The following is a 15,300-nucleotide window of genomic DNA, read 5'->3' as shown; positions in this document are numbered from 1 at the left end:
GATTGTAGAAATACCCGTCCGGAACCCGGCTTGGAATACAGACAGAGTCCCATTTTCCTCTATCCACCCCAAGATTCTATCTAGAATAATCCTGCCCATGAGCTTCTGCGTGGTATCTATCAGGCTGATGAGCCTATAGTTAGACAGGGTTAATGGACAGCCTTTTTTTTTATAAATTGGGACAATTTCCGCTCCAAGCCACGTATCCGGTGGGGAACTACCCTTGAGTATTGCGTTGAATAGGACAACCAAGTATGGTGCCCAGATTTTAGGTTGTGTGTGAAATAGGTCACCGGGGAGCTTATCCAATCCAGGGGCCTTGTTAGGTAGAAGTTTGATTATGGCTGTTTCAACCTCCACAAGGGAGATATCTTCAGCCCCAACCATGGGGTGGGTACCGAGAGTGGCCGCTGTGCCCGTGCCCTGTTTGGAAATCAATGGCCCCACCTGAGGATACTCATTTAGTGGTCCGAGAGTAAGGGGCTGGGGGGTTCCATCATCGCCCTCCGTCGTCGGCACCAGCAAGGCCTCCAAACTATGTTCATAAGCGTTCCCAAGGGAGACATGTGATGGTAACTGTGCTTCAGTATCAGTATATAAAGCCCCAAAGTGTGCTTCCCATGCTGCCAGTGCAATATTCGCCAGGGTTGGTGCTCTACCCCCAAAATTCACAATCGACCAAAATCTTTTAGAATCTTTGGTCGAAAGGGCTACTCTTAAATCCTCCCACTTATTCTCTTCCCAGTTCTTCTTCTCACGCTTGACTAGCTGCTTGTACGTGAACTGGCACTGCTTGATACCAGCCCTGTCCTCATTTTTTATAGCGGAAAGAAGGTCACTTTTCGCCTTCCGACAGGATGAGTCATACCAGGGATGTTTTTGTTGAGTGCTAACCTTCCCACTTCCACATGGGAAGAAGACATCCGATAGGTTTGCAATCAATTGTTTGTGGACATCTACGGCCATTGTCCGCGCCTCTAGGTCAAAGTCCTTTTCCCCTACCGTACCCATTTCTGAGAGGTGCAGTAGTGCTAACTGATAGATCCCTGCCAGTTTGGACAGCGAATCCTGGATTTTCGCACATTCAATCCGTCGCCGATTATTAGAAAGGACGAGTGATGGTTTAACAGAGTTAGGGTCAGGCGCAGTACTAGACAGGCCAAAACTCCCTGGATTCAAAGACAGCCCAAGAGCGTTATGATCACTATCGCTGCGTTGGTGGATCCTAAAATCAAAAACCCAATTCCAGTGTCTAGCTTCAACTAATACATTATCAATATTGGAATTTTGCCCCAGTCTATTAAAAGTTGGTAAGCCCGGTCTATCTGGGTCCACCCTCCCATTGCACGCCCGCAGAGACGTTGTAAGGGTTAAGGATTTAATTTGCAGTACCAGCGGAGTCCATGCTTTAACTGGGGCTATCCGTGGTTCAGGGACGTGCCAGTAATTGTCCTCATCCACTAGATCGACTATATCAGCACCAGCAAGGGGTTCAAAATGGCAATTGAAGTCGCCTCCGACCAAAAGGGCTATTGCTGGATCAAGGGAAGAGATAAACCACCCTAATGTATCAATAGTGGGAGATTCCGGACTGCTCTGCGACGGTCTAGAGTAAACATTGATAAGGGCAACCTGGGTAGAATCGGACATTGTTAAAAGGACACATTGGATATCGGGTGAGTTGGTAGGGACATGGGCTGCCTTAACCCCCAAGTGCGTGCCAACCCATATCGCCAAGCCACCCGAGGGTCTCCCCCTACCGCTTGAAGTTGCCAATACACTAAAAGTGGCAAAACCATCCCATGGAACCTCTTCCAGGGCCCACGTCTCCTGCGTGATACAGATATCATGTTTTTCAATAAATTGGCCCCACTCTGGAGTTGATCATTTATTTCCCAATTCAGCCAAATTCCAGGACAGGACTTTAATATTAGCGTCCTTTGACCCAAAACTACTAGTGCCACCATCTACTTTGGGGTCAAAACCACCGAGTATTGCCCCTGGGGCACACTATTTTCTTAGTTGCTTCGGGATGTTCGGCTACTTCTCCCAAAAGTGGCATACCGGCCAACCCCGTAGCATCCACCTGCGTCGCACAGGGAATTTGCTTCAGAGTCTACAACCAGGCAGACGTTTCCACTAACCTGCACCACAGTTGTCTCTTTCGACCCCTTCCCTTTTACTGCCTCTTGTTGCATATTACTAGAGTCTCTGATAAGATTAATGTCAACAGTATCCAAGCTACCAGCTGGTTGCAGACCAGGTTCTCTAGCTACTGATAACGAACGTGCTTTGACAACCAGTGGTCAATCTACTAAGTCGAGAGTGCTAAACCTATTATACTGGGGAAAAAAGGAGAGCAACGGAGTAATATTTTGTGGGCCCTCCCAGTTATTCAACTCTATTTGGTCACTGCATAGTGGTGAATGCAGTAACCCCCGAGACTGCCCTCCTCTAAGTTGCTTCCGACCCACATTGGTAATTGGATAGAAATAGGACAGATGTAAGGGTAAAATTTGCGTTTTACTCCCCACTAAGGCCCCCTTGGATATATAATCCACTACAGAGGTATTCCTAAAGTTTATAATTACACAGTTGCCAGCAATTGTTTTTGGCCTATCACCGATCCAATCCACCCGCCTCGCAAAAAGTATTTCACCAGTTACCTGTGGTGGGAGTGGCCTATTATAATTCAACCACTAAATACATTTATTCTTGAGTTCAGTGTAGTCCTCATTTTTACCACTATCTAAAGCAGGTACCCCTGCAAGCACTACCACATAGGGCAATGAGGCGGGGGAGGGGGGGGAGGGGGGGAGGGGGGAGATCAACTCTAGGAAATGATTGCACCTGTTTATCCACAGCAATATTTCTATGAACTTTAGGTGGTTCATCCACACACCCCATTTTCCTCCCCAAGGCCCCGCTACTAAGGTGTACGTTGTTAATATCTTTAGACTTTTCCCTGGATGGTAAGGGGACACGGCTAGTGGGTGGAGTGGAATTTACCACCGGCGGCCTAGCATCAGGTATAGCATTCCTGGTTGACTTGTTGCTATCAATTGAGTCTCCTTTCCCTAGTTGCATCCCCCCCTCTTGGGGACCAGCCCCAGCTGCAACTTGCAGATCTGCCTGCGACGAGGGTGGGCCAGTTCGAGACTCCAGGTGCAATAGTCTCTTCTCAATCTGCACAAGTCTATCGTATATCGGAAGACAGGTCCTTCTAAACATGCGCGCCAGTTCCCCCGGAATGCAGATCCCAAATCTGCCGGATTAATGTCTCTGAAGTTGATTGGAGTGGTAGCCTCTGGAGTGGGCTGTGGGCTTGTCATCGAAATACATTGGGCTCTTAAACTCAATTCTTTGTTTTGTCATTCCCTTTTTTGAGTTTAGCTTTTTTACTAGTTAAGGGTGCTCCTCCACGCTTCCTTTCCACAACCAAGTCTGTTGTCACTTTTGCGTTCTCCGCCCTGGAGCACTGTAGTGATCTCGTAAGTGGTCTCAAGATTACTGCGTATGTATCGGCATTGTGGGGGATCAAGTGCACTAGTACTAGTTGGAGTGCTGATCCTACCATCTTGTACGAGTTCTGCAACACGGCTAACCTGGGTATTTGGGCACTCCTTCTCCAACTCAGAATCGCCAATGCTAACCACAAGGTGAAGGTTTGGGGCGATTGAGTGCATTAGTGACCCCAACGACAAGCGTTTATCAAAAGCTGGGTCTAGGGACAGTCTTTTCTCTGTCAGTTCAATTTCACGCGAAAGGACAGATGAAGCCCTTGTGATGAAGCGATCTAGGGTACCTACGATAGAACTGCCCACATTGGATTTCCCGCCCTTACCATCAATGCTGGTGCTCATGATTGAAGCTTAAGGAGCAACTGAAGACCGTCTATGATATATCGTGGGTCGCTGCACAGTTATCTGGCCACTAGCGCTAATACAAGGTATGTATTTGCAGGCACTGACCTTAATCCATTTGATGATAGGGGGGTGGCCCGTCCAGTCCTCTCTCGGGCTACAATGGGCCCGGGCTTTGCCCCGCGCGCGCATCCCGCGGAGCCGGAAGTAGAGGCTGGCTAAGTAGCCCCCGGTAACAAGGGGGAGTGGCCTCCGCCTGCCGCGCCCTCCCGCAGCCTCCTGGTAGGTGTAGTGGCTTGTGCTGACTCACGCTGCGTCTCCAAAGCGGGAGACGCAAGGTCCGTCTTTTGAATGCCCCGGTAACAAGGGGGAGTGGCCGCCGCCTGCCACGTCCTCCCGCAGCCTCCTGGTAGGTGTAGTGGCTTGTGCTGACTCGCACTGCGTCTCCCGCATCATTATGGGATGAGATTAGCAGTGGGCAGTGAATATTATATAGTATCCAATATCAAAATAATTCTACAAAGAGCTGCAGTTCAACTGGTGGTTACTAGATGTCCCTCACGAGTCAAATGCAAATGCTTGATGAAAGGGTTTCAATGGTTTTGCAGTTGACTCGCGAGGTACATCTAGTAACGACTAGTGGAACTGCAGCTTGATGTAAGAATAATTTCAATGCTTTGCATTTAACTCGTGAGGGACATCTAGTAACGACTAGGTGAACTGCAGCTCTTTATAGAATTATTTTGATATTGGATACTATAATATTCACTGCCCACTGCTAATCTCATCCCATAATGCTTTGCAGGGCCTTTGGTTGGGATTGTTGTTTTGCCAATAACTGTGCTTGGGGTGGTCCTAAGAGGATGGGACCACCACTGAAGTTCAACAAAATGTGCTTTTTGTTTATGCTCTTAGTGTTCAACGCATCTGCTTGGTCCTCCCCCTAGGTTAGGGGGGACCCCCAAAAAGCATCAGCTCTCTCATTGCCTAATGTTTTAACTTCAAAAGTTCACTTTTGTGAATTGGTTATATGTTTTAAGCATGTAAAATTGATTTTTTTAAAGCATCTGAGGATGTTGTTGTAGCTGCTAGCATGATTAAGCACAGTTTTGGTACTGTACTACCAGTAGTGTAGTATTATGCCCAGGGTTAAATATCACCAAACATAGCTTTGTGAGTGGCACAGACAAATAGAAAATTAGAAATATTATGGGACAACTGGATAGCTTGCTATCCCTATGGGCAAGTGCTACAGCGCCCAAAGCAGGGGTAGGAATATAAATACTACAAAGCAATGTAACACCGCTAACCACATTTAATTAAAATGTAAGTAGTATCCTATAAGCCATTATACGTATAACAATATTTAGTTGCTTACCTGTTGTGTGTAACTAAGTTGTCGGCCTAAATCGTCTTCTGTTTTTTTAAGTTTTCGCTCCAGCAACAATTTTTCTTCCTGCATTATATGAAAAAATAAAAATTTATTTAAATACTTACAATCTCATTTCTACTTTCTCTAACTTGGTTATGTACTACTTGATCGTCTTCATTGGGAGTATGCAAATTGATACACAATGTAATGCTGTAGAAGAACATTACTTACTTGTAACAATAAAACAACTTCATTTATCATCCATCCGGTTCATTTGAAATGAACACAGTCTTAGCAGATATCATTGTCCCCTTTGACCATTAGGCATCCACATTTTCACTGTTAGGCCACTTCAACATCCAGGCAGAAGAGAACTACCTGCCTGCTCTGCCATTGGCCTTGATTAAAAAGTGACTGTTTCAACATATAGTGTAAGGCACACTATTGGCAAGGTCTTCAATTCTAACAATGATTTAGTACTTCAGTTGACAACTTTCCTCCAATGTCCAGAAAAACAGTCTCCAGCAGATACTGGTCTCAAGTCTCATGTGACTTAGTATCTCTTGTAAACCAAGCTCCTCCTTTGCTTTCTATGGATGTTACGTTATGTGCTTTTATATAGCGCTCGAATCACCCGGGCGCATCTCGGCTCTTCTCTTAGCAAATACAGTGAGCACAGGAGGTGGAACCACAGATAAAAGGAGGGGTTAGAACAGGAATGCTTTCAAGTGTTTCCTGAAGATCAGGTAGGAAGTACATTTCATCAAGGGTAAAGGGAGTGGATTCAAATATTTGGGGCAACATAGGAGAATGCTCTACCCCCGGTACGTATGAGACGAATACGTGGAACCTTCAGTAGAGCTAAAGAATTGGACCGAAGGTTGCAAGCAAAGGTCTGTTTAACAAGCATCTTTTGAAGGTACTGGGGGCCCCTGCCTTCCAAGGCTTTAAACGTCAGACAGATGATCTTAAAGAAGGATCGTTTTTTTCATTGGCAGCCAGTGTAGTTTCGTCAACAGGAGAAGTGATGGGGAGCCAGGAGGACGATTTAGTGTCATCCTGGCAGCTGTGTTCTGAATAACTTGTAATCTGGCCAATAGTGTCTCACCCACTTCAGCCAGTAAGGCATTGCCGCAATCAAGACAGCTGATTACCAGCGCCTGGACCACGGTTCTGCGATGGTTCTCTGGCAGAAAAGGGATTATTCTGTGCAAGAGGCGTAGGCTGTAGTAACAGGAGCTCACTGTAACGGACATGTGGTCCTTCATAGTGAGACCTTGGTCGAACTTTAGGCCCAAGTTTTTTACTGATGAAGCTGGAACAGGCGGCCGACCCAAAAGGTCCGGTCACCAGTCATCAGTCCAAAAGGATGCTGCCTTGCCCATAAGCATCAACTCCGTTTTTTCAGAATTAAGTTGGAGGCGATTTTCCGTCATCCATTTTGAGATGGCCAGCATGCCCTCTGAGAAGCGCAATTTCTCCTCTTCAAGATTCAAACCTATTGGGAAAATAAGCGGAGTGTCATCAGCATACGAAATTATTTTGAACCCAAATTGTTCAACAATGGAGGCCAAAGGGGCCATATAAATATTGAAGAGTGTAGGGCTAAGACATGAGCCCTGGGGCACCCCTTTGTCTAACCGATATTTTTTTGACAACTGGGGACCAAGCGTGATGGTTTGCCATCGATCTGTTAAAAAATCATTAAGCCATTTTAAGGCCAGTCCTCGTATGCCGCAGGCATGTAACCTCTCCACTAGCATTCCATGGGAGATGCTATTGAATGCTGTGGAGAGATCGAGGAGAATCAGAACCATAGAACCAACTCTATCTAGGGTCCGTTTCAGAGTCGTTCACTGCTAGAATGGCTGTCTCGGTGCTAAAGCCTGGGCGAAATCCAGATTGAGATGAATGAAGGATCTTATTTGCTTCCAGGTAAGAACTTAGTTGTCTATTCACTAATGTTTCTAATAGCTTACCGAGCAGGGGCAGCAAAGATATAGGTCTATAGTTACTGAGCACCTGGGGGTCCGCGGTGGCTTTCTTTAAAATCGGGCAGACATAGGCTTCTTTCCATACTCCGTGGATACTGCCTGATTGAATCAATCAGTTGAAGATTTCTGTGCAGCGCACATCGGGAACAAAGAAGAGCCATAATTTTAGGAGGGCATATGTCTCCTGGCGAGCCCGATTTTGCAGATAGCAGAGGATTCTCTAGCTCTTCCGGCAGGATAGTATTAAACTTGTCGAGACACCCAGTAAATGATGTTACCCGCTCCTCCTCAAAACGAATGGTTAAATCTATATTATCTAAAGAAGTGGTGGGAAAGTTTGCATAAATCAGTGAGATTTTGTTATGAAAGAATTTCGCTATTGAGTCGCAGAGTATCGGCGACTCTAGTGGTATTTCCTTTCAGGCTTCGGGTGACACCATTTTTTAACTATATCGAACAAAGCTTTAGAAGAGTTGGTCGCTTGTTCGATTCGATGCAGGATGTATGTACATCTCTCCTCCTTTATATTTTGATGGTAGTTGGAGAGTGCAAGTTTATAGATATGCCTATCTTGAGGACTTTTTGTGCTTCTCCAACGTTTCTCAAGGCACTTGCAGTTGGATTTGTCATTTTTCAGTTCCCCCGAGTACCAGGTGGCAGATGGTCGTCGCTGAGTCGTGATAAGATTAGATTGGGGAATGACTAAGTCAAATGATGTTGTCAGCTTGGAATTGAAATTGTCCAACCTGTCAGTGACATTTCCGTCGGTATTGCCATTTTCTCCTCAATATCGTGAAATAACCTCGTTAAAGGACTCTGATGTAAGTTTATGCCAGGGTCTACCTCGTTGTTTTTTTTTCTGTTGAGGATAGTCAGAAAAGATTGGGGCAGTCTGGAATTGATCAATAAACATAATCATGAAGTGATCAGTCTATGTGAGTGGGGTGGCGGGAAGACAGCTTAGGTGTTCCATATTGGTGAAAATTAGGTCCAGCATGTGCCCCGCCTGGTGTGTTGGGCCACCCACCTTTTGGACAAGGCCAATAAGGTTGAAGCTGGAAACCAATGTATTCACCTCTGGGTTCGCGAGATCTTCACCATGGAAGTTAAAATCGCCAAGTAGGATAAACTTTGTAGAGGCGAGGACTTGCATAGCTATAAGTTCGGTCAAATAGTTAGCAAAATTTGGTTTTTTGGTCCTGGTGGTCGATAAATTAAAGCGCCATTCCAAACCTCAGAGGGGGACCTAGTGATTTTAAAAATCCCTAGTTCCAGTATGTCGTTGGTTATGGAGGACAGCCATTGAACCTTTAGATCTGTGGTTCCCAAACTGTGTGCCGTGGCGCCCTGGTGCGCCGTTATCAGGAGCCAGGGGAGCCGCGCACGTTGTGGGAAAGGAAGTGTGAAAGTCGCACTAAGAATGTGTCACTTTCGCCCTCCCGCCTCCCTGATGAATAGGTTGCTCTGTCCCTAGTCTCTGCCTTTCTGAAGCAGAGCATCACGGCGGCGGAGGGTGCACAAACAGCGCACACAGGACTCTGCTACAGACATAGCTGTGAGGCCCGCCTGCCAATGAAGATCCAGGCACTTCTTACTCAAAGGCAAAAGATGATGCCCATAATCCCGCATTTTGGCGTCTGGCAGTTCTAACCATTAAAAAGGCAATCAACTCTTTCAGCTGCTGATGAGCTGTGAAAGAGATGCTAGTCAGTGGCAGAAAGGAAGGTGTTGCAGCACAGGAGGGTGTCATGCTCCTTGTGGAGTCATGAGCACCTTCGGTTATTTAGATGCAAATAGCATTGAAAGAGTAAATGAAACTCATTTTTTCCCCCTCAATTTTTATATAGAGCAAACTCAACCAAAACATATTGGAGTGCTTTACATGAGCACCAATGACATTTCATAAGGACATGTTCCTTTTTTAGATACGGAGAGATTAAGTGATTTGCCCAGGATCACAGGATGTTGAGCCAAAACCAGAATCAAACCGGATTCCTCAGTTCCAAAGTGGGTAGCTCTGACCTCAAGCTCCATCTTCTCCCCTCCTCTACCCATGCTCAGGACCTGTCCAGGGAGTACACTCTTAATATCTATGTCATACATCTGTGGTTCCCAAAGTGTGCGCCGCGGCACCCTGGTGCGCCGTGAAGGGAAGCCAGGGGCGCCGCGCCGCTGTGCGGATGTGGGTTTGAAAACAATATATAATTATCCTCAAAATGTAGTGAAACTGCGAGCTGCCAATTTTGGAGTTGGGGAACCGGGTTCGACCCTCGACGTCAGCTCAGAAAATTTGGCTGAATCCTTAAGGAGCAACCCACTCCTTCACCCAATCCCACATCAAGAAAGACTTGTGGCCCCACGGCCCGTTTCTCGGACCCGTCAAGGTAACTGGTGATACTCCGGGAATTGTAGTCCTTTTCATATTCCGGATTCAGCCAAATTTTAACGTAACTCCCGTCCTTTTAGGCAATTTTCACGCCGGGCACTGCAACTCCGCTTTTGCCCCATCACGTCTGACCAAGCCACCCTTGGAATTGGCAGGTTAGTGTTCCCGTGACCAACCATCCACCACCGAATCACACGGTCTCCGCCACCTCACCCACCGCGGTCGAACTATTCTTCAATCACCCGGCATGTCTCTTCACCGACACCCTGCCGCAACCAAAACCGCGCGCAACCGTTAAAATGCCTTTAGAAATTTCACTGATGTCACGAGCACCACAGTATAAACTAGCTCGTTTTCACCTAGTCACGGTATGGACCTCTCTCCAAATTGCCCATGTCACCTTCAAATGTACTGGCGAACTGCCCAGTCACCTACCATCACCAATTCACTGCGCCATTTTTTGATTCTGTTTAATCACTCGAATTGCAACTGTACGCATGTACGAGATCCATCCAATTCTACCTCATGAAGAGGCAACTTTCACCATGGCCCGAGCCGGCCCACACGTGCATGATAGTTACAGTTAAATTACACTTAAGGATTAATCACTGGTTGAACACTAGACATGTTTAGGAGTGGCCAGAAATCCACATATTGACCTTGCTATTGCTGTTAAATTACCATTTTCAGGCGGATGCCTTATGTTGTTCTTTTTATTTTCCCCCCTTTTACTTCTACAGGCGTTCGTATTTCAAACAGGCAGTGAATAAAACAGTCCTGATGATGATACCGGTTCATTAGGAGCCTTGGGATTGAAACGTTGACGCTTAAAAAACAGTGTTGCATGAAATTCATTTTGTATATTAATCTGTACACACTGTATGTTGAGACTTGCTGAGATTGATTATTAGTTCGCAAGCGACAATTGGCTCCAAAAACTCTTCTTGCCTGTTAAACTTTTTCCTTGATTTACTTTCTTTTCTCATTCTATGGTTTTTCCATTTTTCCGGATAGGTACAGGATTGTGCCCTATCTAAATGTTTTTATGTGACCCTTCTTTGGTCAATCAAATTCTTGTTATTTCTAAATTAAAACATTCCTCGCCCGGCTGGGCATGGAAGCTGAACTATAGTACTTATCGTGGTCTATAGATTTATTCATTTGTTTATTGCTACTCCTGAGGACCCTTGTTCTCTCTAATAAGCATACTCTCTGAATCCATCATGTCTAGGCTTGATTCTTCATGTAGACCAGTGGTTCCCAAAGGGTGCGCCGCGGCACCCTGGTGCGCGGTTAAAAAAAATGGTGGGGAGCCACGGCCAACTGCCAATTAGGTCAAGGGAGCCACGGGTCAAAAAAGTTTGGGAACCACTGCTTTAGATGGTTTTAAAGGCAATGGCAATACCACCTCCAATTTTTCCCACTCTATCCAGATGTATGATTTTGTAACCCTCTGGAATGGCCAAGTTGACAGAGGAGAGATTTGTTGATGTCAGCCTAGTTTCAGTGATGAAATAGAGATCAGGGGAGTGAGTGGCGATCATGTCCCATACCTCTACCGAATGTTTAGCTAGAGAACATACGTTACATAAGATATGTTTAGGGGGATTGAGAGTTTGAGGGGGTTTATTTAATGAGTCATAACGGTCGGTAGTGTCCGAGAATGCGTGGAAGTTTCAGGTGCTGCAACTTCTTCAGCGACTTTTTTTTAAAATTCTTTTTATTGAAAAGGAACAAAAGAAACAATGGCATCAGGTGAGTGAAACAACAATTGTCATCACTGTGAGGTTCGATTTGTCGATCGTACGTAATCACATAGTACAATATGCAGAAAATTTGGGATCACGGGGATTCCTGCGCTTCTGCGTCCACATGCTGCATCGGGGGTGTGCATAACTCGCCACAATAGCTATTCCATGCCCCCCAGATCTTCCCCCATTTCTCCGGACAACCCCATGCCACATATACTGCCTTCTCCCTGAACATACACCAATCTAGATCCTCAGCCCATTTATCTTCAGCTACTTCTAACTACTCACAAAGCCTTTATAACTGCTCCAATTACAATTTATTTGGTGTGAGAAAGAGCCTCTTTTGACATGGTTAGTCCCCACTTTTTGCCTGGTAATTGATGTGCTTTCGATTGTAGTGCACAGGGCCCCTTGCCAACCAGGACTCCTGTGCCAGTGCTTCTTCGCTAAAACATATCCACAATTGGTACTTCTGCCCCCTGTAAGTCTAGTATATAGTACCCTGGGTACCTAGGGCCTGGAAGCTGAAGCGGGTCCCCTGGGACCCGCCTCACTAGGACCATGCCACTGACCTTGCAGTTTGCATGCCGTTGCGAAGGAAAAAAAACTACATGGCACCCAGCATTGCCTGTAGGTATAGGTAAGTCACCCCTCTAGCAGGACTTACCGCCCTAAGGCAGGGTGCACTATACCACAGGTGAGGGTATATCTGCCCAAGTAGATATGCCCCTACAATACTTAAGTCAATTCTTGAATATTGTAAGCGCCAGAGAAACCACAAGGAGTACATGGACTGTAAACTCAACAACTCGAGTTCCCCAGCACCAAGCTGGCTTCACTGAAACCAAGAGTGTTTGGTACAAAACAGCTCCTTGTAATAAATCCACACTGATGCCATTGTGAGATTTATTAAAACATGTACTCAGAGGGCACTTCAGAGGTTCCCCCTGAAAACCTACCGGCCCTGGTGTGGGCACTGACTGTCTTTAGGCAGTCTGCCACACACACACATGCTTTTGGATCCATGGGTGGAGAGGCTCTTTTCTCTGTGACCAGGAACAATGCACATCCTGGGCAGAGGTGTAACACATCCTTCCCCAGGTTGGGCCTGTGCTCGAAGGGGAAGCTTCAAAGGCCTGTTGCTCTTGTAATGAGACCCACAGCCTCTGCTGTTCGCAGCAGATGACAGCCCCCCTTTACACCCCCACTTTGAGTGGGGAAAACTGGTGGGAAAACTCAGAAAGGTTATGGGGTGTGCCCACCTTTGCCAACTCGAACCCCTCAGGTGGAGGTAGTGAAGTTAAGCACACTTTTCATTCCCCTCCATCTTGAAGATGAGGAGACTTCTCCAATCAAGGCTAGGTATATGCCCCCTCCCACAGGAGGGTGGCATAACAGAGGGTGTAGTAGCCCCAGTTAAGGTACCCATTGGTCCTACCTACTACTCCCATCAAACGCCCCCTAAATTTAGTACCTACGAAGGCCGAATTAGACACCGTGCAGCAAAGCCTGAAGAGGACTACTGACTTGGCCCTAGCCCTATCGGCCTGTCTCCAGCTTTAAAGACTCTGCAAAGAAGGCGACGCCTGTCCTGTGGCCACGACTTCCAGAATCCTGAGTAATCATGCCTGCTCTTCAACAAAGTCCAGAACTCCTGAGGACAGCGGCGCTGTCCAGAAGAATCCAACTCCAAGGGCTCCAGATCTAGCTGGAACAGCAACTCCTGCCCTCTCTGCACTTGACCCCCATGGCCCGAGTCTGAGTGGCTCACCTGTCCAGTGAATTCTCCTCAGAGATCCTAACCTCTACTCCAGCGTTGGCGGACCTCTCCTGAACTCTACGACCACCCCTGCAGCCTGGATCCACAGGCTCCCTCTGACAGCTACCGGCTCTGGAAAGAAAACTGACACCAAAAGGCACCACTGCACCAAAGGCCTTGCGCCTTGGGGAGCTAAATCGCGGGTGCACCTACAACCCCCGACATCTCTACTTAACTCTGAAGTCGTTGGTCTCCCTCCCGCAATCACCTGTGCAACGCCTCCAGTCAGTTTGTCGAAAGCAGAATCCTCATTGAAAAGCATTGGGCGCCAAATGCTGAAATTGCACCCTGCAATTGGCACCCTGTACCGCTGGTGGTGTAGGTTTGGTGCTGCTTTGTGGCCCCCTCCCACCTGTATTGGTCCTAAACCCCAAAGATTGGCCGCTGCAACCATTTACTTACCTCCGTATAGTGTGGCTTCGAGCACCCCAGTGTTAATTGAAACGTACTGGGCCAAACTCCAATTTTGACCTTTGCACCCGGCCGTCCCTGTGCCTCTGGTGGTGCAGTTTTGGTACTCACCGGACCAGTGTCCCTTGCTGACCTTTTGTCCCAAAGACTGGAACTGCAAGTCAGATACTTACCCGTACCACCGCATTATTGTACTCCTCCACAGGATAACACTGAAATGTTCAGAAAACCGTTCTAAGTGTCGACTTTTGAAAGTTAAAAGTTTTTATATTTAAAAATGTACTTACCTTATTGCGAAGATCTTGGTCTTAAAACAAAGTACAACCGCTTATTTTTCTAAAATTGGTGTGGATCTCCTTCTTGAGCTGTGCGTCCATTATACTAAATGTCTTAGACTCCTCGGCGTTAGGCCTAAGGCTGCATGTCCATACTATCATTAATAAAACACTTTGGGTTTAAATTGAGCTCTGTACACTTCTGGGGAACCCTTGAACTCTGTGCACCGTATAACCACCCAGTGGCATACTATACACAGAGCCAGCTTCCTACACTTGGGCACTTGTAATCAGGCTCCAATACCGAGAAGAAAGATTTATCCTTGCTGGAATTTTCTCCCCATCTTGGTGGCCTAGTTCCATGGTTATACCCCCGTACCTGTGAACTTGGTGAGACCTATTTGAACATTTTTTTGAAATGTGGTCTTTGTTTCACAACACATAAAGATGGAGTAAATTGAGAATTGTAAATTGTAACCTTACAGAAGTTGTTTCAAATCAACTGAGCTGCTAGACTCAATACTACTTGCAGGTCCAGAAGTCTGGGGTGTTCTGAGACATAACACAGGAAATGTCCTCTGTACCAGGCCTAGTGGTTGTACTCAGAATTTGCAGAGTTGCCCAGCCCATACTCACTTATGATTTCTTTCTCCTGATTCAATTGCCCAGCTAGAATGGAGGTTGGATGGGGACCATATGGCAGGATGATGACCCCATACATCATAAAATGGTACGTTATTACAGAGTAATCTCACGCAGATAACAAGCAGCTGTGACAACGAATAAGTGTTGAGCGATGGCACAGTTCATGCGCTAAGTCGAAAACGTAGCAGTGTCAATTTTGAATTATTAAATTCAACTAAGAGGAACAGATGGCACCACTATGTAGTGGTATATTAAAATCCTCCGACAGTGCACGTTTACAGAGGCTAAAAAATAATTTCTTGGTCAACTTTTTAGTATGCTGCAGAGAGGTCACATAGGCTTACTCATTATGGGAAGCTTGTACCATGTGAAACAAGCAGGTCTTCCCCCGATATTGGTTAAATGGCAATTCCCCTCGGGCCCGAAAGACCAAATATGTTGTTTGACACCTCATTTTTGGAGACTAGTAGGACATCTGGTTGGAGGCTTGGTGGCCTGACACGCTTTGATCCTGCCTTGCCCTAGTGCCAAAATTCTAGGCATCATTGTTGACTCTTCCGTTTTCCTGGGTGCACAAATACATAGAACTGTTTCTACCTGTTTTGGGAGGATACAGATTCTCAGGAAGATCTTCCGCTTTCTCTCCCTACCCGCACGAAAACAGGCAGTGGTGGCCCTTGTGTGCTCTAGATCAGACTACTGCAATGCTCTTTAAGTAGGGATAAACTAGGGGCTCCTACATCGACTTCAACTTTTCTAGAATGCCGCTGCTAAGCTGGCGATG

General features: G+C 46.4%; 1 protein-coding gene across 2 annotated transcripts in view; it reads right to left on the bottom strand.

Annotated features, from left to right (window-relative positions):
* SASS6 (SAS-6 centriolar assembly protein) overlaps positions 1 to 15,300 on the bottom strand; it is a 222,966-nt gene that overhangs the window by 127,106 nt on the left and 80,560 nt on the right. For both annotated transcript variants that reach the window (XM_086954522.1, XM_086954533.1), the window contains exon 6: positions 5,242 to 5,319. In XM_086954522.1, the coding sequence (XP_086810648.1) occupies positions 5,242 to 5,319 (78 nt within the window). The remainder of the gene's footprint in view (positions 1 to 5,241; positions 5,320 to 15,300) is intronic.

The sequence above is a fragment of the Lissotriton vulgaris genome, chromosome 1_1, assembly GCF_964263255.1.
Source record: "Lissotriton vulgaris chromosome 1_1, aLisVul1.2, whole genome shotgun sequence".
Classification (NCBI taxonomy): domain Eukaryota; kingdom Metazoa; phylum Chordata; class Amphibia; order Caudata; family Salamandridae; genus Lissotriton; species Lissotriton vulgaris.
This window is presented reverse-complemented; position numbering and strand designations above follow the sequence as displayed.